This window comes from Macaca nemestrina, chromosome 9 (genome assembly GCF_043159975.1).
Source record: "Macaca nemestrina isolate mMacNem1 chromosome 9, mMacNem.hap1, whole genome shotgun sequence".
Taxonomy (NCBI): domain Eukaryota; kingdom Metazoa; phylum Chordata; class Mammalia; order Primates; family Cercopithecidae; genus Macaca; species Macaca nemestrina.
This window is the reverse complement of record NC_092133.1, coordinates 59,725,153-59,748,586: the sequence shown is the minus strand read 5'-3', so window position 1 is coordinate 59,748,586 and position 23,434 is coordinate 59,725,153. Positions and strand designations below refer to the sequence as shown.

The 23,434-nt window shown below is 40.1% G+C and overlaps 1 protein-coding gene across 1 annotated transcript in view; it reads right to left on the bottom strand.

Annotated features, from left to right (window-relative positions):
- Positions 1-23,434, bottom strand: part of LOC105466227 (receptor accessory protein 3) — a 102,297-nt gene that overhangs the window by 16,901 nt on the left and 61,962 nt on the right. The window contains exons 3-5 of the mRNA XM_071069620.1: positions 10,101-10,177; positions 6,822-6,942; positions 5,670-5,783 (exon numbers count right to left, since the gene is read on the bottom strand). Coding sequence (XP_070925721.1) covers positions 5,670-5,783; positions 6,822-6,942; positions 10,101-10,177 — 312 coding nt within the window. The remainder of the gene's footprint in view (positions 1-5,669; positions 5,784-6,821; positions 6,943-10,100; positions 10,178-23,434) is intronic.

Below are 23,434 nucleotides of genomic sequence, written 5' to 3'. Positions count from 1 at the left end.
CCTTCTTTTTCCATTGTCTGGACAAAGGTTCTTTCCTTTTTTTTTTTTTTAAGTGTATAATACTAAGTTGTATATTCTCAAAGTCATTCACAAACAGAAAGTCATAAAAAAGACAGTAAGATGTTAGGATTTTTGACCTAATCGGGATCATTTAAAGTCAATTAGATTTCAACAATTTTACCTATAGAGCTCAAAAGTCTGTGGTAATTGAGTTCTTATATCTGCTAAAGAAATTCACCAAGAAAAGGCTGCCAGAGAAGTTCAAAGACATGGTTAATACAACGGACAGTACTTTTCTTCATCTGTCCTTCATCTGGCAGTAGTGTTGTTCATCTGCACGAAACCACCTACGTTTCTCATGTGGAAAGCTATGGAATGCTAAAAATCCTCAGCAAAATCCTTGAAGGTCCTTCAAATGTTTATGCTTTGCTCAGCCAAAATAAACTTGTACAGTGACCTTGTGAACAGATGCCTGGTAATGAGGTCATAGAACTGAGTAACATTTTCAGAAAATTGCTTTATGGTGTAATAAATGTTCTGATTAGATTCCTATTTTCACCTTTAACATGCTCAGGTGGTTCAACCTGGGAAACCTAGTCAGGTTATTACCCATTCTTCAAAGGTCACACCAAGAATCCAAGAATGTTTAGCCTCAAAGATACTTTAAACAAACTATATATTGTAAAAATTTTAAATAATTTTCAAATCTTACTGTTGGCTTTCTTGCAGCTTCTCCTTAAACCTGACCTATTTCCTATTTCACTTTCAATTTACTCTTCGGTATGAAGTGTCTGGTTCAGTGATTCTTCTATGACAATGCCCTTGTTTGACATCTGCAGAGATGAAACTAATTTCGTGTACTTTAAAATAAGTACAGTATAACTTGAGGCAAACAGGGTTAACATTATGCTATGTTCAGCATATTTAATGACCATTTCTAGTGAATAATATAGACTCCAGGATGGGATCTCCAACATTCCTGTACTCATGAGAATAGTGAAGGTTACCTCATATCCAGGGATGTTATGGATAAAAGAATCACAGCATTGCAAACAAATGGGGACGGTTCCAAATCCAGTATCCGATTTCATTTAAGGGATATGGGCTTCTATTTGTTTTGCAGGAGTGACTTAGATGATTTTTATCAATATTACTGCCTTTGGGGTGGACAGGTGATTTTAAGGTGTTAAACATATAAATTAAAAGAAACAAATCATAAGAGAGCCAGAAAAATAGCTATATGAAATAGATACATTTTTGTTTTCATGGCATTTTTACAGAAAAGTATTCCTGTGAGATAATGCTTATTTTAATAATGAAGAGTAATGGGTGGGGTCTTATCAACTAGAGGTGAAATACAATTTTCAGTTAGAAATAAAATTTTTGTGGGCTATTCCCTAGCTAATATAGACATTAGCTCCAGACAGACAGTAGATTGTGCAGGTGAGGGCTGTATCTATCTTGCTAATTGCTACATTCCCAGTACCTACTATGCAGAGGGCATTAAATAAACAGATGCTGAATAAATAGTATGTAGAATGCTAAACATCAATGGAGGCGAAGTGTAAGATAAAAATAAATGGGAAGGGAATGAGGATAAGATAATACAGTGGGGACTGCTGATTCCCTATGTGGGAGTAGTAAATACAAGTCAAAATAAAACAAGTACCGCACAAAATAGTCACAATATGTACAAAGGCATCTCACAAAATAGGAGAATAATATATTGTTGTATGCAAATACTAAAAATGAGGAGGAAAAATGGGATTTGTATGCTTGTTTTTTAAGACAATATTCTAAAATGTGTTCTCTAAATAATTTTTCAACTTGAAATTTAATTTCCAGTTTTTCTCCACAGAACCATGTTGAAGAATGCTTTTTTTTTTTTTTTTTTGAGACGGAGTCTCGCTCTGTCGCCCAGGCTGGGGTGCAGTGGCCAGATCTCAGCTCACTGCAAGCTCCGCCTCCCGGGTTCCCGCCATTCTCCTGCCTCAGCCTCCTGAGTAGCTGGGACTACAGGCGCCCGCCACCTCGCCCGGCTAGTTTTTTGTACTTTTTAGTAGAGACGGGGTTTCACCGTGTTAGCCAGGATGGTCTTGATCTCCTGACCTTGTGATCCGCCCGTCTCGGCCTCCCAAAGTGCTGGGATTACAGGCTTGAGCCACCGCGCCCGGCCAAGAATGCTTTTAAATAGGAAAAATTCAGACAGCATCTTCATTGGGTGTAAATAAATACATGTACTTGATTTGCAAAGTCAAAAATGCTAAATTTTGTAGCAAAAAGCAACAAGCTTAGTCCCCTTCTCCTCTTCATCCCCTGCTGATGCAGCCCCTTTAAACCCTCTACTTTCCTATTGTAACAGATGAGGATTTTAGTTCTCTTCTACTTTCCTTCTCTTTCCCCGATACCCTCAATATGGCAAAACCACAGTTGTTAAATCCTTAGTCTGTGTTCATTATTATAATGTAAATGCAGTCATACTCCATTATTTCCTTTCTTATGTAACTTTTGTTTTTTTTTGCCAGAGTTAATGATCATGCCTTTTTTTTCTTTTTCATCGTCTTACCTTCTTTCTCTTTACATTGCCGCCAATATATTTTTTCATGGTGCTCAGGGATCATGGGCAGCTGCATGGGCACCAGTGGCCTAGAGCCAATGTGTCATCTGGTTGAAGCATGCCCTCTCCCTGGTTTTATTACTTATTTATTTATTTATTTATTTTATTATTAGTATTTTTTGAGACAGAGTTTCACTCTTGTCACCTAGGCTGGAGTGCAATGGTGTGATCTTGGCTCACTGCAACTTCCACCTCCCAGGTTCAAGCAATTCTCCATGCCCAGCTAATTTTTTTGTATTTTAGTAGAAACGGGGATTCACCATGTTGGCCAGGCTGGTCTTGAACTCCTGACCTCAGATGATCCACCTACCACGGCCTCCCAAAGTGCTGGGATTACAGGTGTGAGCCACCACGCCCGGCCTCTCACCGGTTTTAGTATCATCTCTGTGCAGCACGAAAGATCCTCTTGGCTTTGTAGGTCTACCAGAGCCATCCCTCCTGGCACCTTTCATCCACCACATCCAGTTTCGGCTGGCTGCACTTTGGGCTTGCTGTGTGGTGTTCTCTCTGGGAATTTTTGTCATCTCCTTTCTGTGCTGAATAACTTGGTTCCCAGATCCCGTGGGTTTCCCATTTTATGGACCATTCCCTAGCTCTGGTGAACAAATCTGCCCTGACAAAAGATAACCAGGAGGTAAATCTTGTGACTCTGCATGCCTAGAATTAAGAAATTTCTTAATTCTAAGCTCACACAACCGAGAGCTTGACTGTTATAGTACTTGAGGGTGAAAATCATGATGGTATCATGGATGGTATTACTGTCTTCAAGCTTTCCTTGTCACTGTTTAGAAATTTAATGTCATTCTGATTCTACATCATTTGAATGTGGAATGCTTTTTTTTTTTGAGACAGAGTCTTGCTCTGTGACCCAGGCTGGAGTGTAGTGGCGCGATCTCAGCTCACTGCAGCCTCCGCCTTCTGGGTTCAAGCAATTCTCCTGCCTTAGCCTCCCAAGTAGCTGGGATTACAGGCGTCCGCTACCACGCCCAGCTAATCTTTGTGTTTTTAGTACAGACGGGGTTTCACCATGTTGGCCAGGCTGGTCTTGAACTCCTGACCTTAAGTGATCCGCCCGCCTTGGCCTCCCAAAATGCTGGGATTACAGGCGTGAGCCACTGTGCCCGGCCAAATGTGACATGCTTTTTATATTTGGAATCTTTATGAATTCTTTCCTTATCACTGGTGTTTTGGGATACCCAATAACTTCACTTAGAGTCAGTCATTCTTTTCATTCATTGTGCTAAGTACTTGGTGGGACCTTTCAATCTGAAGATTCATATCCTTCAGTTCTGGGAAATATTATTATATTATTTCTTTGATAATTGCATCTATTCCCTCTTTTTAGAATTCCCAGTGGCTGGATTATCTCCTGGATAATCTTTTTTTAGCAGATATGGAAATCAGGAATGCATTTTCACTAAGCAAGAAATAAAAAGCAAAATGAACTTCTAAAATAAAACGTAGCCCTTTAAGCTGAAAACTTTGCTATTTCTGTATTCATTTATAAACCTATCCTAATAAAAGAAAAAGCCTTTAGAGGCCAAATAACAGGAAAACTATGCTATATTAAAGTGCTGATCATTAATAATCATTAATAATATAGTTGTCTTAATAATATAGTGTATAGGCCGGGCGCGGTGGCTCAAGCCTGTAATCCTAGCACTTTGGGAGGCCGAGACAGGCGGATCACGAGGTCAGGAGATCGAGACCATCCTGGCTAACACGGTGAAACCCTGTCTCTACTAAAAAAAAAATACAAAAAACTAGCCGGGCGAGGTGGCGGGCGCCTGTAGTCTCAGTTACTCGGGAGGCTGAGGCAGGAGAATGGTCTAAACCCGGGAGGCGGAGCTTGCAGTGAGCTGAGATCCGGCCACTGCACCCCAGCCTGGGCGACAGAGCAAGACTCTGTCTCAAAAAAAAAAAAAAAAAAAAAAAAAATAGTAATATAGTGTATAGTGCTGCACAGTTAATAAATTTCCATTTAACCCTCAATGTAATGCTAATTTGAATTTTCCTTCTTATTCATTATATTCAGTTTGATACTTGAGCCAAAAACCTCTCTGAAAAGTGAAAGTGCCCTCATTTCATATCCCTTCGCCATTACAGTTATATAAAATCACCACTTAACTAGAATATTTGTTTCCATAGCATTGTTGTTTTAGTTCAAGATAACTAAGAGACTAACTTGAAAGCAGAATACTATTCAGTCTCAATTTAATTTAATAGCAAAAACCTTAAATTTTCACTTGAATCTTGAATGGAGATAGACACATGATATTTATGTTTATTGGGCTCCTACTATACGCAAGCAAGCACTGTGCTTTTATATATTCTCACAGGTATATTACCCCCATTTTATACATGAAGCAACTAAGGAACACAGAAGGCTATTTTCTTTCCATACCAAACACACCAAAATCAATTATGCTAAAGTATTTAAAATAAACCACACAAATTACAACATGCAAAGAAATCCAAAACCATAATGCAAATTTTTACGGAACACATTCATTTGATAACTTGGCTTGCAAACATAACAAATGACATTAGTAATTGGCTAAGTACCAAGTTTTAAGAACAGACTTTTTCATGCTTTATTTTGAATAATCAGTTACCTCAAATTGATTGAAGTAGAGGTGCAGAAGTAAGCCAGAAATCCTACCAAGATATTGCCATTGAGAAAGACACAGAAAAAAAGAGAGAGAAAGAACACCAAAGACAGAGAAAGAAACAATGGTCATCTTTACTTCAGGTGCTTTACTCAAACTACTTTAAGGTCATTAAGTGGGAACATTATGACTACATGACATTTTCAGGCATGTATTATTTATTAACTACCTCTCATTTTGTGATCAATTAAGAGATTCAAAATATCAAGTATAGAAAATATAAAATTAAAATATCTTTAAAATTATTTACTTGTTTTCCAGTATTAGAAAAATAAACATACAGCAAAATGCCAAAATTTTATAATGGTTTGAAATAAAAAGTCACTTTTCTTTATTTGTTAACTTAATGTGATACTGGATTAAAAAGGTAAATGAACAATTACCTTTACTGCTGCAGTAACAGCAGCAGTAGCCGCAAGGTTTAAACCTTGCCGTCCAAAGTTTACCATGGTTTCATAGCCTCGTTCCTTTGCTTGTACAATATAATCATCAATCTCCTGGGGGAAAAAGCCACAGATGTTAGTTTTACTTAAAAATAGTGTTAAGAAGCCCCAAAATAGAACATTCTCCCTATAATAGTTTCACAAATTTTATAGCATTAAGCATGTGTTGATAGGCATTTCTTTCTTTTCTTTTCTTTTTTTTGAGAGAGGGTCTCTTCCTTTTGCCTAAACTGGAATGCAGTGGCATGGGACAATAAGCGTGCACCACCGTGACCAAATAATTTTTAATTTTTTTGTAGAGATGGGGGTCTCACTATGTTGCCTAGGCTAGTCTCAAACTCCTGGGCTCAAGCAATCCTCCCACCTTGGCTTCCCAAAGTGTTGGGATTACAGGCATGAGCCACTGCACCCAGCCTAGGAGCTTCTTTTTTTTTTATTTATTTATTTTTTTTTGAGACAGTCTCGCTCTCTCACCCAGGATGGAGTGCAGTGGCACAATCTCAGCTCACTGCAAACTCCGCCTCCTGGGTTCACGCCATTCTCCTGCCTCAGGCTCCTGAGTAGCTGGGACTACGGGCGCCCGCCACCACGCCCAGCTAATTTTTTGTATTTTTAGTAGACACAGGGCTTCACCGTGTTAGCCAGGATGGTCTCGATCTCCGGACCTCGTGATCTGCCTGCCTCAGCCTCCCGAAGCGCTGGGATTACAGGCGTGAGCCACCGCGCCTGGCCTGTTTTTTTTTTTTTTTTTTTTTTGAGATGGAGTCTCGTTCTGTCGCTCAGACTAGAGTGCAGTGGTGAGATCTCAGCTCACTGCAATCTCCATCTCCTGGGTTCAAGCGATTCTCCTGCCTCAGCCTCCTAACTAACTGGTATTATAGGCATGCACCACCATACCTGGCTAACGTTTTTTTGTATTTTTAGTAGAGGTAGGGTTTCACCAAGTTGGTCAGGCTGGTCTCATATTCCTGGCCTCAAGTGATCCACCCACCTCAGCCTCCTAAAGTGCTGAGATTACAGGTATGAGCCACCATACCTGGCCTTGGCTTAGGCATTTCTTAAAAATTTATGGAAGTAATTTATATATCTTACCCTTTCCTTTGAAGAAAGAAGTGGATGAAGGAATTTTCTATATATTAAACTTGCTCCTTTGGTATAGGGAGAAAGCAGCCATACGACAAAAGCAATCTTCAGCTCATAGTACAGGGGAAACCTAATAAGAAAAACATTTGGAAATAAACTGCCAGTGAAAAATAAACCACTCTAGAAATCACAAAAACACCTTTTAAAAAGTTCAGTCGCTATGCTTTTTTTTTTTTTTTTTTTTTTTTCAGACAGAGTTTTGCTCTTGTCATCCAGGTTGGAGTGCAATGGCACCATCTAGGCTCACTGCAACCTCCGCCTCCTGGGTTCCAGTGATTCTCCTGCCTCAGCCTCCCCAGTAGTTAGGATTACAGGTGCGTGTCACCACTCCCGGCTAGTTTTTGTATTTTTAGTAGAGACAGGGTTTCACCATGTTGTCCAGGTCTGGTCTCGAACTCCTGACCTCATGTGATCTACCTGCCTTGGCCTCCCAAAGTGGTGGGATTACAGGCATGAGCCACCGTGCCTGGCCTATGCTAAGTTTTTAAATGTAAGAGTGATCAGAAGACAACTGTGTTTGAATAATATTGTTTCAACTACAGATCAGTTCATGAAAGTGTGACCTGAGAGATTCCCCCCTCCTTCTAATACAAGAATCTTCCTTTATAGTAAGCATAGGAAAGCTGCCAAACAATGCAGCAGTTAAAAGAAGGCACTAATACCATTTATCCACTGCACAAGGTATGGCCACCCTATCTGCAGAGCCAAACTGCCATGGAAGTACGTGACCTACCTCATATGATAGTTGTGCCTATCAGAGCATGACTTCATATGCTCCAAGTGTACAATGTCTACCCCATACACACATCTTCATCTTTTTCAGAACTCCCAAAAAATATCCCTTCCAATTTCATTTGGCCAGAATTGCAGCACTCTGCAGACCTAAATTGTTCACTTCCAAGGAACATACAAAGTGTTACAGTGGGCCTCCCCTGTTGGCCCAGTACACTTCCTCAACTGTGGCTTTAACCATGTGACTTGCTTGCTTTGGCCAGCAGAAAATGAACATGATACATGTCACACGCAAGCAGAAGCTTTAGAACACCCCTTGACTCCTTCACTCCATCACCCTCAACCTCTTGCTTTAAGCTTTTGCCCTCTGGCATGAGAATAGCTGCTTCTTCAGCCTTGGTTTAAGAGGCCAGGTGAGGTCCTCACACCTGTAATCCCAGCACTTTGGGAGGCCAAGTTGGGAGGATTGCCTTACTCCAGGAGTTCAAGGGTGTGGTGAGCTATCATCATGCCATTGCACTCCAGCTTGGGCAACAGAGCAAGGCCCTGTCTCTAAAACAACAACAAAAACAACAGCAAAAGTAACCTGACCCCAGTAAAAATGCAGTCAACCATTTGCCCTCATGTAGCTTGAGCAAGAAATAAGTTTGTTTTTCTAAGCCATTGTACTTTCATGGTTGTTTTTTTGTCACAGCGAAAGTTTGCTAATATATAATGGGAGGCTCAGTATCTTGTTGTGAGAACCACATAAATGTAGTCCATTTATTACTAGGATAAATGATAGCTGAGCAAATCTGAGTTCTTCTGGCAAGGCAGGCAGGTAGAGGGCAGTGAGGATGACTTACTGTGTCGTCAACAAAGAGGTCTCTGCCACACTGCAATTACAGGAGTTTCTGGATTCAGTTGTTCATGTTAGACATTTTCTACATCGTTCATTTTTAAATAACATATATAGGCTACATTTGCAATCAGAAAAAAATGAAATCTTACAAAAAGAACTTGGAAACTTAGAGGTAGCATGGTTTAGGATTTGTGCTCTGTCACTTAAAAACAAAGAGACCCCCGCACCAAACCCCTGTACCAAAAATGTAACAGAAAAATGAATGAGCTTTGGGGCACAGGAAGGGACATTTTTACGGTATTTCAAATCAGAAGAGAGATAGAGTGACATTTGCAAATAAAGGAAGGTTGCTAAAAATATTTTAGTTTGATGACTTCTATTTTTTTTCTAGCAAATCCAATAGGTCCTCAAGTGCTACATGAATAGGAGAATAGCAAAATGGGAAAGACAGCTTAAGGAGAGAATAGTAAAGGTTTGAAACAGACCCAGGCAAAATGTAAGTAGACACTGATCAGGAGCAAGTAAAAGGAATGAGGTTCAAACTGATACCTATGTGAGCAGTTGATTAATTTTTTCAGCTGAATTTAGCAGTTCAGTTAAAGAAGTAAAAAAGAGTCATTTTGGCTGGTTGCAGTGGCTAATGCCTGCAATCCCTGCACTTCGGGAGGCCGAGGTGGGCAGATAACCTGAGGCTGGGAGTTTGAGACAAGCCTGGCCAACATGGTGAAACCCCGTCTCTACTAAAAATACAAAAATTAGCCAGGCCATGGTGGCATGTGCCTATAATCCCAGCTACTGAGGAGGCTGAGGCAGGAGAATCGCTTGAACTCAGGAGTTAGAGGCTGCAGTGAGCCAAGATCGCGCCACTGCATTCCAGCCTAGGCAACAGAGCAAGACCCTATGTAAAAAAAAAAAAAAAAAGAAAAAAAAAAGACGAGTAATTGTTAGGCTAATTTAGACAGAAGGTTTGTGTGTCAAGGGCAGATGAAGATATCAGCAAGGTAGTAAACCAAAATGCTTTGAAAGGAGAAGTTCTCAGAGTGATGGCAGGGTTTAGATGGAAATGCACTACTGAAATACACCACAGGGAGATTCGAGTTGTCCAGTTAAGTACTGCTCCTTGGTAAAATGTCAAATCCCTGAGGATATAAACACACTTTAATTTTTGCCTCCTCTATTTGGAACAGAGCAGCCAGGAAGCTGGTGCTGAGTGGGTGTCCACGTGGGTGCTGACGTTTTCCAGTTCAAATGTTTGTAGATGAGAGTTTTAAGGATAGGACAGGGAGGGGGTGCTAAAACCAGATGCTGTGGGCTTCAAAAGCAGAGTCATTTAGGAAGTGATACAGGAAAATGTTCTGAAGTCATCAGTGCAGAAAAGGATGATGACAATCAACTTTCCCTATTCCAAGATACTGGGGGAAGGTGTGTGGGAGGTGAGCAGGGAGTGGCGTATGGGGAGGAAAATGAGCTGCCTTTATTTAATGGGGACTCAAAGGAAAGTAGTGTTCTATGGGAAAGCAGATGACAAAAACAAATGGCTGAATAATTAGGTAACTTGATGAAAATCACTTAGTTAATAGCAAGAGCAAGGATAAGAGCTCAGGACGCCTGATTATGAGTCTGCAATCTGGCCCCTTCTCAACAGCAAAACTTACCAAGCAACTGTTTGATCTGCTACTGTTTCAATCACAGTATAGAGAGCAAAAACAATCCAGTACATCATCCATCGAACCTGGAAATAATAAAAATACTCATGAAACAACAGAAGAAAATTATTTGCAACTCTGAATAATTACATGTATGTATGTATGTATGTATGTGTTTCTGTATACATAGTATGTTGGGTCAAATGCAGAAAGTGATGGTTTAATTTTCAACAGGTTTTATGTTTGAGTTCTTTACTACATCAACAGTCTTGGGATAGAAGGAGCAAAGATTAATAAATCTCTGGGGCTTGATACGATATAATCTAGGAATCTAAATCAAGGAATTGGGAAAACAGGAACTATTTTTCTTAATTGGAAGAAAGTTCTTTAAAAGATGTTATCTACTTGCTTCTTTATGAATACTGTAAGTTATTTATTTATTTTTATTTTTTGCAGAGATAGGGTCTCGCTCTGTTGCCCATGCTGAAGTGCAGTGGTACAATTACGATCATGGCTTACTGCAGCCTCGACCTTCAAGGCGCAAGTGATCCTCTTGCCTCAGCTGCCCGAGTAGCTGGGACTACAGGTGTGCACCACTACACTTGGCTAAACTTTTTTTTGTTTTTTTGTAGAGACGGGGTTTTGCCATGTTGCCCTGCTGGTATCGGACTCCTTGGGCTCAAGCTATCTGCCCGCCTTGGGCTCCCGACGTGCTGGGATTGCAGGCATGAGCCACCATGCCTGGCCTTAGGTATTTAATTGTTACATAGGTAATATAGTACAATATGATAAGACTACATTTAATCTTTATTAGTCTTTAAAACTGTATATTCCTTATTTCTCAATATATAGAAATTGTTCAGAAAGCAAAGAAGTTCTGGGCTTCTTACTTCTATTAATGATGCATCCATAATGCTAGTTACCCAGGTGGAGAGCGTAAGGTTGGTCTTCTTCCTCTTCCCCTGATATAAGTCTGTAATCTCCCACACATCTTTCTCCTTCCACTCTAATTCCACAATGGTAGTTCAGGATGTTTTAATCCCTGGTCCGAATCAGGGCATGCTGAATGGTCCCTGGCACTCTGCCTTCTCTTGGGACCTATCCTTCTCATAGAAGCATGCAAGATTAATGTTTTCTGAGTTGATTCTCCCAAATTTATACTTTTTCATTGACCTCAGTATATAGAGTTTCTTGTCTCTCAAGTGCACTGGAGTTTCACTTACGATTAAAATCTCTGCTTTTCTGTGCAATAATAATAGCAAATACACAATGCCATGCCAACCAGGGGGTGAGGAATCACGTTGATAAACATATAACATAAATTAATTCATTTAATCCCTGTAACAACCTTTACAAAGTAGGAAATGTAATTACTTCCATCATAGGTAAGAAAACAGTGGCACAGAGAGGTAAAAGAGAAGTCATTTGGCTAGGATTTGGGTCCAGGCTGCCTGACTCTGGAATTGGTTAACCCATTATACCAGGCAGAGAGAGAGGATGTAAGAAACTGCCCAACGTGGGGTCCAAGGATGACTACCACTTTCCTTGTTCTCACCTCATGAGTGACAAAAAAATCTAGGTCCTTATATATAACTGGGAAACTGACCTATTAGTTTTACTACAGATGCTTGTTTGGTTATTTCGTAGGCAATATAAAACGATAACTCAAGTAGCTTTTTCAATTGTCTATTTACATGAACAAACCAACAGAAAATAGCCATGAATAACTTCTGAAACAATTGTATTGTGAAATATGAATGCTACCAATTTGTTCTAATTTATAGAGAATCCTGAAAGCTTAAAAAATTTCCCAAAGCAAATAATAGGGTACACTATCTATATTTGAAATATGAGAAAATTGATTTATAAAATTATTATCTTAAATGTTAAAAAAGTTAAGACTAATGTTCTCTTTAGTTTTCCACTTTTCATGAGTTCTTTTCAATCTCTCACTGCTCCCAATCCCAAGCTTTTGTCCAAGTAGGGGGATTTTCTTCCAGGGCTAAAATCCTATGCGGGTCTCTGCGTGTGTTATCTTTTCTTTCCTCCCCTCTCCCTACCCATTTTTTTTTTTTTGAGACGGAGTGTCGCTCTGTCGCCCAGGCTGCAGTGCAGTGGCGCCATCTCGGCTCACTGCAAGCTCCGCCTCCTGGGTTCACGCCATTCTCCTGCCTCAGCCTCCCGAGTAGCTGGGACTACAGGCGCCCGCCACCACGACTGGCTAATTTTTTTTTGTATTTTTGGTAGAGACGGGGTGTCACCGTGTTAGCCAGGATGGTCTCGATCTCCTGACCTCGTGATCCGCCCGCCTTGGGCTCCCAAAGTGCTGGGATTACAGGCGTGAGCCACCGTGCCCAGCCCCTCCCTACCCATTTCTAAAAGAGGAAATGATGCTCTTGTATGGGTTCATTCCCTCAGTCTTTCCAAATCCAAACACTAATTCAGTACTTTCACTTCTCAGCTGTATTCATAAGGTAATCTTTTTTTTTTTTTCTGAGACAGAGTCTCACTCTGTCACCCAGGGTAGAGTGCAGTGGCACAATCTCGGTTTACTGCAACCTCCATCTTCCTGGTTCAAGCAATTCTCCTGCCTCAGCCTCCTGAGTAGTTGGGATTACAGGCGCGCGCCACCACGCCTGGCTAATTTTTTTTTTTTTGGGTAGAGATGGGGTTTCACCATGTTGGCCAGACTGGTCTCGAACTCCTGACCTCAGGCAATCTGCCCGCCTCAGCCTCTCAAAGTGTTGGGATTACACGCGTGAGCCACCGCACCCGGCCCATAAGGTTATCTTTTAGAGTCAGTCATGACTATAGGCCTCCCTCCCAAAAAGAAATGAAGGAAAAAATGACTACAAACTGAACAATGTGCTTTTGTTAAGCTAGCAGGGATGTGGGGAGTCATCATGCTTTTTTAAGTTAAACAACCCTTTACTGAAAAAAAAAAAAAAAAAAAAAAAAAAAAAAACCTGTAAATACATTACAAGAGAAACTGTTCTGGCTCAGTCTCCCATTCAACCTACCCTAGGACTCTTGGGGAGACTCCAAGAAACCCTTGTGCTCTATGAGAAAGGTTTGAAAATAAGTAATATGGTGAACTCCTCTCATTTTACGGAGGGCCAAAATCAATAAGTTGCTCAAGATCACTGCACTAGGAAATGGCTGAAGGAGGCACAGTCCACCTTGAAGCCCAAAGGATGCAGCTTTTTAAACAAGCGGCTGCCACCAGACCAGTCTCTCCAGTTCTCTAGGATTTCCTGGCTCTCTCCCTCTCCAGTACTCAGCACAGAGACCTCAGTGTAAATATTATCACCTCCTTTCCCAGGAAAGTGGAGGCTTAAGTGTGAAATACAGCTCTCTTCACAAAAAATTTAATACATTCTCAGAAAAATAAAAGCATTTAAGTAGCTGCTTGTTATTTTTCATTATTTCATGTTTTCATTATTTTACAACTGTCTTGATGGTTGTGATTTTCCAAGGGGATAACAACTATAAGTAATGCTCCACAAATTGTTTTAATTTATTTGTTAATAGGGTCGAGTAGAGGCAAAAGGACTGTACAGATAGTAGCCGTTTGCTGATATTCCCTGAATGACGAGTTATGGAATGAATTAGAGCTGCTGCACATTCCGAAGGTTTCAAAAGTAGCTGTGCTTCAGTTAAGTGCTTATTCAATTTTCAGATGAAGTCATCAAATTAATTTTAAAATTCACAAAGTAAATACGTGCTTTAAAATATATGGTTTTTTCTAACAAAGCAAAAATTATATCTGTTTAGGTTGTGAGAATATTTAATAATGTCAAAAATAAAAGAGGGAGAAAAGCCTTCAATTTTTTAGTGAAACACCCAACAGCAAACTCTCTCTCTGATCAATAGGGTATTTCTAGGCATGTTCCTGCTGAATTGACTACAGTTCTACATATGCAAACCCCATGGTTTATAAATTCTTTGACAATTTGGTCTCTTGAACCTATGAATTTTTTGTTCTCATCAGAAATATGAACCTTAAATATAGTTGAATACAGGCAAAAATTAAATAAATTCAATGACCATGTGTTATTCATGGAAGCAACCATAAAGAAAGTTAACCTTGAAAATATATTGCTTTCTTTTTTTTCCATTAATGTATCTGGTTGGGAGTTTATACCAAATGATTACTCAGTGAGCTTTTATTAAAACTACACCTCAAGGCCATTCAGCCTGCTGTTTAAGGTTTTGCTCAAAAGAAATAGCAGAAAGAAGTCAAGGTCAAAAAAAACCCAGAAAAACCTAAATGTATGTGAAGATAAAGGAAATATTCTTTAGATCAACAAAAAACTGATAACAAAATGCAGTATTAATACCAAAAAATTGAAAGGAAACCAATACACAAATTATCTTCTGAACGTATGTAACCAAATATAATAGAAAGAATTACTATTAAAATATGTAAATAAAAGTCAGTAATTTAACAGGTGACTTTAATAAATCACAATCCACCTTTTAAGCTACTTGGAAAAAAGGTAACTAACCTTATTGATAGAAATCTATCTATCTATCTATCTATCTATCTATCTATCTATCTATCTATCTATTTTTTTTCCCGAGATGGAGTCTTGCTCTGTCACCCAGGCTGGAGTGCAGTGGCGCGATCTCGGCTCACTGCAAGCTCTGCCTCCCGGGTTTACGCCATTCTCCTGCCTCAGCCTCCCGAGTAGCTGGGACTACAGGCGCCTGCCACCACGCCCGGCTAGTTGTTTTGTATTTTTTAGTAGAGACGGGGTTTCACCGTGTTAGCCAGGATGGTTTCGATCTCCTGATCTCGTGATCCGCCCGTCTCGGCCTCCCAAAGTGCCGGGATTACAGGCTTGAGCCACCGCGCCTGGCCTGATAGAAATATATTATCGGGGAAGTGAGAACAAACCTTATTTCTTTCCCATTTGGAAATAATTGGTAAAATCAATAAACTGTTGTTTAGATATCGTCACAAGAACAATGAATAATGAGAAAGCTACATCCAATATTTCCTTAAAAGTTCCTTTGGCCCTTGTCAGTCTACAAATCCCCCATTCCCAGTGGTGCTCAATTTCGACCCAGATGACAGTTCATTTTCAGAAAGGGTGCTTGTATTATAGGAGGCTCACATAACATAGGAATTGCCTGAATACTCTGCAACTCCCTTCTGTGTAGCCTAGTCGATAACTATACAAAACTCAAGGAAAGAAAAAAAATTTCCTTGATTTCAGAGAACTTAATTATCCAACAAGGTGAAGTTTACACCTAGAAGCACTAAGATGGGGACACATACACATATATCCTCCCTTTCGTTAATCTTTCATGTAAAACATAATTTAGTCAATTCTTGAGGACTCAGGTGGCAACATTAAAAATAACACTCATTGATTCAACTGTAAGCAAATCCTACCTGCCTCATGGCATGGGAATAGAAACATAAACATGACAGTTCCATCCTCAAGGATTCAATACTGGGCAGAAAAACAAGTAAATAACTGTGATTTTTAAAATGCTATGTGTGTGCACCTGTAGTTCAAGCTACATGGGAAGCTGAGGTGGGAGAATTGCTTTGGCCCAGGAATTCAAGACCAGCCTGGGCAATATAATGAGATCCTGTCCCTAATTTAAAAAGATGTTCTGGGCCAGGTGCGGTGGCTCGCGCCTGTAATCCTGGTGCTTTGGGAGGCTGAGGTGGGCGGATCACTTGAAGTCAGGAGTTTGACACCTGCCTGGCCAACATGGTGAAACTCCCTCTCCACTAAAAATATAAAAATTAGCTGGGCATGGTAGCACATGCCTGTAATCCCAGCTACTTGGGAAGCTGAGGCAGGAGAATCGCTTGAACCCAGGAGGTGGAGGTTGCAGTGAGGTGAGATCATGACACTATACTCCAACCTGGGCAACAGAGCAAGACTCTGTTTACAAAAAAAAAAAAAAAAAGTTCTGCTGTTTGTAGTACATTAGACATCCTAGCTCCCAGTATGGGTCAAAATCTCAATATTTGGAGGAAAGCTTACTAAAGGGATTATTTAGAAATCTGTGTGCAAGGTTCAAGAACACCAATCAAGGATAGTGGCGCATCCCTGAGCAAGCAACTGCAGGAACTGGTATTATACCTAGGTGAGAAGGAGGGAGGGGAGGAAAAGGCTTCCTGGAACCCAGAGATGGTAAGCAGGTGAAAGCTACAGTCACAGCTAACTGGTGGTGGCAGGGAGGGAGCTGGGAGAACATATATTGTGACCTCATGCTTTTCCTGTCTTCTGATCTTGTTCAGGGCCTCTCATGGGCAAAACCCAAAGGAGGCCAGAGATGGTCCAGCCTGTATAGATCAGTCTCCTGGGCCATAAGCAGCAGGGCAGAGACTTGTGGAGAGTAGAGGGGAAGCTCCACTGGAGGGGCAAATAGAAGGTTCCAGCACTACTAAACCTGTTAGCCCTTTGAAACACCCAGAATAGAAGTCATTTTTCACTACCTCCTCAGCCCAGATGACCATCACCTCCTGTCTGGATTATTTCAGTAGCATCCTAACTGGTCACTCCATTTTTTTGACTCTATCCTGCACACAGCAGTCAGGATGCCTACTTAAAACAGAAGCCAAATCATGTCATTCCTCTGCTCAAACCCCTCCCATGGTTCCCTATCATTGCTTACTACAGCCTGGAAAGCCCTGTGTATCTATGTGGCTCCAGCAATCTCTCTGGCCTCACCTGCTACTGCACCTCCTGTTCTGTTCTGCTCCAGCCACACCTGCTCTTTTACTGGCCCTGGTATGTGCTGATATGCTCCTGCCTCGAGCCCTTTTGCATGCTGTTTCCTTGTCTAAAATGCATTTCCCCCAGTTATCCATGTGAAGAGCTTGCTCACTTGCTTCAGGTCTGTGTTTGAGTATTTCCTATCAGAGAGGCCTTTTCTGACTACCCTGTTTGGCTTAATGTTCTCCTTTTTGTAAGAACTGCAAAAGGCTAGAAAGTAGATAGGAGGTAAAACCATGATGAGTACATATAAGTTAATCTTTTAAGAGATCTGGTTTTTTTTTTTTTTTTTTTTTTTTTTTTTTTTTTTAGAGGAGAAAGAATAAAAAATAGCATGAGGCAACACGAAAGCGTGTTTATATTCTCAAGGATTTAACATTATACTGGAGAGATAATGAGATTCAAATTATGAGAAAGCAGGAATATTTAATGGAACAAGATCCTGGATGAGATAGACAAGAATAAGATTAGGAACACAGAGGGAAAAAGAGTGGGCTCAAGAAAGAAGCAGTTGCTTGCTCAGGGGTGCTCAAGAAATAAGCAGGAATACATCTTCCTCTGGAACAGACAGAAAGGAAGAAGAGAGTGAAGGGGAAGGAGGGAAAGCAAATATTTTTTAGGTGTGCTTATGATATGTGATACATGCTAAAGAGAAAAATAAAGCAGAATAAAGGAGTTAGGATTTTGATATTTTAAACAGGGTAGTCAGGAAAGGCCTCTCTGATAGGAAATACTCAAACACAGACCTGAAGCAAGTGAGCAAGCTCTTCACATGGATAACTGGGGGAAATGCATTTTAGACAAGGAAACAGCATGCAAAAGGGCTCGAGGCAGGAGCATATCAGCACATACCAGGGCCAGTAAAAGAGCAGGTGTGGCTGGAGCAGAACAGAACAGGAGGTGCAGTAGCAGGTGAGGCCAGAGAGATTGCTGGAGCCACATAGATACACAGGGCTTTCCAGGCTGTAGTAAGCAATGATAGGGAACCATGGGAGGGGTTTGAGCAGAAAGGAAGAAGAGAGTAGCTGTGTCCAGAAGAGAGTTGAAGGGTTCACGGGTTAGGCCCTCTACCTTCACTCTGCAGTCGGGGGCACGTTAGCTGTTAAGGCTGGGCATGAGTGGGAAGGTGAGTGGATTTCAGAACAGCAGTAAATGTTTAGAAAAGATGTTTCTAAGGATGGGAAGGGGTGCTATCTAGGGAAGAGCTGGGACAGACTATGACCAATGGTGCCTTCACCAGTTCTGGGTGCTGGTGCAAGGGCTATAATGAAAGGTCTAGGACAATGAAACAAGAATGAAAAGTCTATGACGATGAAACAAGAGAAGTATGGATGTGATGTACTCCTGTCCATAAAAGGCAGAATGACAGAGCATGACTAGAAAATGGCTGAGCCAGGACCTGGGTTCCTCAGCCCCTCTTTGCAGGTAGATGAGGAATCTGTTGAGGTCTCACCAAAAGAATAAAAGGTGAGGCTTTTGAGAAGTGGGGGTGTCTCTTCCACTTGCTCTTCCTCCCTTCCTGCTGGTGGGATGGCAGGGAGCAGAGCGCCCTTGGAAGCTATGTGTTGAAGATGGGTAGAATCTGAGTTTTCAAATATTAATAGTTGCATGGGGAGAACTTCTTGATGAAATGAGCACCTAACCAGGACTTTTATGTGAAAAAGAAATGGATTTCTATAGTTCTTCAGTCATTGCATTATTGTTACATACTACGATCATAGTGGCTTAGCCTACCCCAGTATAAGAGGTTGCACTAATCTCTGTAATGAGAGAGCAAGGCCACAGCAGCAGTGGTTCCAGAATTAGGTAGGCACTGGTCATAGTACCATTAGCTTCCATCTGTGGCAGGGCTAACGCCCGGACTGGTCGTGACAGTACTACAATGATTGAGAAATGGAGAAGGGGATCACATTTTAAGCAACTGTGGTTGAGATATCCTCGGGGAAGTATTTTGGAAGGAAATGAAGGGTAGGAAGGATTGATGTTCTCATGCAGCAGACTAAGGCAGAGCCAGAGGAATACTATTTTAAATTATTATTGTGATCCCTTGGCAAGTGAGTCTGTGTGAATTTGTTAGCTATCATCTGAATTCAGTCTACATGGCTTCAGCAGCAATCCTCTTCTACTTTCAATAGGCCAAGAAATCAGATAAATGAACTTCTTAGAAATAGGCACAATATTTCAAGTAAATATATTCTGAGTGGGAGGCCAATAAATAAAATGCAAAAAATAACATGCATAAACTTCAGTAAGAAAACTCTATAAACAAAGATGTTTGATGTTTTATTTTGCTTACTTTGTTTCCTTTGCCAAGAGTGTATCTAATGCCTCATATAGTACCTGGCACAAAACAGATGCTCAAAAATACTTATTAAAAGAATTAATAAGCCGGGCACCGTGGCTCATGCCTTTAATCCCAGCACTTTGGGAAGTTTAGGTGGGAGGACTGCTTGAGCCCAGGAGTTCCAGACCAGCCTGGGCAACACAGCAAGACCCCATCTCTAACCCCACCATAAAAAATTAATTTTTTAAAAAAAAGAACGAATGAACTGGGTTAACTTAACAAGTGAGATTATTATTCCCATTTTTTCTAATTATTTGGTAATAAACTTCTCTAGAAAGTGGTCACAATGAAATGGCAATCATCTTCACTTCTGGAGCACTTTACCTACTATATTTTTTGTGACTAAAGAAATGTGATGAATATTTTCATTTAAAATAAATATATATAAATAAAATAATCCTCAAATGGAATCTTAAAATCATTTAAACATCAAAAGAAATCAATTTTCCAAGGAAATATACTCTTATAATTAGGCAAGTTCTTTTGAAGAATATGGAGTCATCTGCGACATAAAGTCATAGTACTTAAATTACATTCTGATTTATATAGTGCATGGATCAGATTATCCTACTTAACAAGCTAGCACTTGCTTTATTATTACTCAAATCCATAAGGCTTTTATAAAGACTTAGCATTTCAGAAATCCAGACGGTCATGTGATAGAGTTCTCAGCTTCACCCTCTCAAAGGAATTAGAGGATATTTAAAGCTGGAGTGAATACTGTAAAATGAACATACTCCTAGGCTAAATTTACTATCAAGAAAACCATGCTTCATTTAATAGGTATGCATTTACCTACCCTAATGCCAAATGAACAGCTAGCTTCATTTTATGATCTCAACGTTTTCAACAAAAGAAGATTCTATGATTTACATTCTTACAGAAAACTTTTATGAAATTATGATTTAGATTCCAGGATGGAATTATTATCGTAATTTTAAATTATGATTTAGATTCCAGGATGAACAAATAAAGCAAACAAAAAGTAAGCTGCAATTGTAAAATGATCCTCATGTTTTCCATCACAGAAACTGAGAGCAAAACACAGGCCCCAAGTATACAGGGAAATATGGTATGGTTGGAGGTACACTGCTGTAGATTTATAGGAGCCATAGATAATAGCGGTAATGCCATATTAACTTCAAAGTATTTTTCTTAAATGATACCTTTATATAACTTGTTATGCTATGACCAGTGAGATATTATGATAGCAATGATAATGTTAAATGTTATAATTGTAATAATTTACACTGGTATGATAAAAAGAAAAAAATTAATGTGATATATTAATTTGAAAAACACTACTTAGGGCCTACTACAAACAAAGCCTTTGACATGAGATAATCATAAACCTTGATGTCAAGGTTTTCCTACACCCACAAAGCTTTCATGGGGGGATTAGTATAACATAGAAGGATAAGAATAGGTGATTACCAGCACAATGTCTGATTCAACATATAAATACTAGTATTTTATTACATATTACATTACATATTATTCACTGCCTTGTATGAATAAAATTTCTTTACTTCCAAAAGAAAGCCTTTCCTAATTACCCCGACTCCCTCCAAAGATCATATATAATCTCTGTGTACTGTACTTTTCCTTTGTAACATATCCATATGGTTGGTTTATGTAACAACCACCCCTGCCATTTGACTGTAACAACAAATTGGGATCAAAAGTGTCTTGTTCATCTACATATTATCAGTACCTAGCACCCTGTGCCTGGAAAGCAAGCACAGAGGTTGGCTTCCACTTCTTACATTTTAAGGTCTGAATTGACACACGATCCTAGCAAGTAACTCTGAACTGCAAGCAGCAGTTTATCACATACAAAACAGTCTATTTTTTCAAAGTTAACAGAGATTAAACAACTCTTCAAACTCTCTTAATTACAGACTCTTTGAATCATAAAGCTATTCATGCTGGTCTTTAAGAAAAAATGAAAAAATCACACATGACTAATGATTCACTTAAAACCATACTAAGTAAATCCAGAGCATAACATGTTAAAATATGCTTCACTGGAAAAAAAAAAAAAATCTCTGCTGAGTCTAAAAAGAAATAAACACTGCTGAATTTCAGACCACCCAATGAGAACTTTATTTTCTGACCATTACTTGTTACCCACTCAAGTCAATTCACCCCAAACATTCATTCTACACCACATTTCAGAGACAACAGAGAGATCCTCTGATACAGATTTCTTCAGAGACAGTATGAGTTGAAAAAATCTATTCTTGATTCACTAACTTATCCAATAATCTGGTTACTTCATAATGATTCCCTCCCTCCGCCCCCCCCCATTAAAAACAAAGAGGAACAAAATGTGAGAAATCAAATAGAAAAGCTCCCTGTTTTATCCAACCCAGATGGCTTGGTTATGGGATTTTTCTCAGAGCTGTGCCAAGTTAGAAGCATGGTTGAAAAAAAGCTATTTGAAGTTAAATCCAAAGCAACTAGAGACTGTGGCTGAAAATAGTTTTTTTTTGTTTTTGTTTTTTTAAAGATGGGGCAATGTGTTGGGGGTGAGTATGTTAGCTTAGGATTGGTTTGAGCTCCCTCAACTTTGGGGTACTTCTTCCCCCACGCCCATCTAAGTAGGTTTTAACTGTCAGCGCCTCCTCAGTACTCCAATGACTGGGAGTTCTACTTTCAGATGCAGAACTGGCAGCAACATTGTTTACCTGCAGTTTCTAATTATCACTGCCAAAGACCTCACAGAATATCCTGTTGCTCTGAAGGAGAAAGCCTCACATTATATAAATGTATTTGGTGTTACAGTGAGTTAAAATGGGGCAGACTGTATGATACCTCTGTCCCAATATTGCACTGGTCTTCCCCAGTGCTGTTGAATCACAGCAGCCCTATATATCTCAACCCTGAACTCAGCAGAGTCTAAGAAACTTGAGAGATGGGAAAGTACAGATATGTTTAAAAATTAGATGATAATTAATTTAAAAGAAGTGTTGAAGCTGCAAAAATCAGGAACTGCTTAAGGGAACTGTTCCCAGGAGCAGAATTTAGGAAGGAATGACTTCTCAGTCCCAAAATAACTCTCTCCATCCACACTGGCTGAGAATTCACACTTCACTTTTTATATTATTTAAAGTTCTATTGATTTATTTGGGATAATAAGCATTTGTAAGAGACACAGTTCCCTTTTAACAGGACCACACAGAATTTCTCAGGATTTTAGTATGGGAAAATAGACTATTCAAATATAGACTGGGCTACACAGCCATCCTACTGGTTATCTTAGTTCCCATCCCAAACTGTCATCCTACTTTCTTCTTTCTCTTGGTCTTGGTCCCACTTCTTAGGCACCTAGGCCGTATCTAACTTCACATAGTTGACTCCATCTGGATCCTTCCACAAGGGACCTTAACCTAGCCACCAAAAGAAATGCTTCATTCTCTAGGTGTCTGGCAAGGCTATGGCTGACTTAGTAAATGAAAAATTCCATTCTCTAGGGAAGATAACACTCCCTATATACTACTGTCGCTTTATAGTAGATTTGACAGCATACTTTAAACCTACAGTAAATATTTAAATGTCAAGAACTGGCCCTTATAATAGTAGGACCACATGGTCTTCCTGAGAAAGCAAAGACTGACAGAAAAAAAACTCCAGGGGCTGGGCACCATGGCTCACGCCTGTAGTCCCAGTACTTTGGGAGGCCGAGGTGGGCGAATCACGAGGTCAGGAGATTGAGACCATCCTGGCTAACATGGTGAAAACCTGTCTCTACTAAAAATACAAAAAATTAGCCGGGCGTGGTGGCGGGTGCCTGAAGCCCCAGCTACTTGGGAGGCGGAGGCTGAGGCAGGAGAATGGTGTGAACCCAGGAGGTGGAGCTTGCAGTGAGCTGAGATCACACCACTGCGCTCCAGCCTGGGCAACAGAGCGAGACTCCATCTCAAAATAAACAAAAAAACAAAACAACGACGACAACAAAAAAACAAAAGCAAAAAGAAAAAAAACTCCGGGAAGACAAAATCTCCATCATGACTGAGAACAAACCTGTGTTATCAACTTACTTCTCTTCAAAGGTATGTGCAATCAACCACACAGAAAGAAAGTTCACATTTAGATGAGTGGGAAATAGGAGGAGGGCAGCAAATACAGAGCAGAGAATACGGGATACATGGGTAAAGAGGGGCTGCCTGAGTGCCACGGTGGAGGCCCTAAGGAAACAGAGGTGTACAGAGGCTGCAGAGAACTATGAAAGAAGGGTGGGTGATTATAAAGGG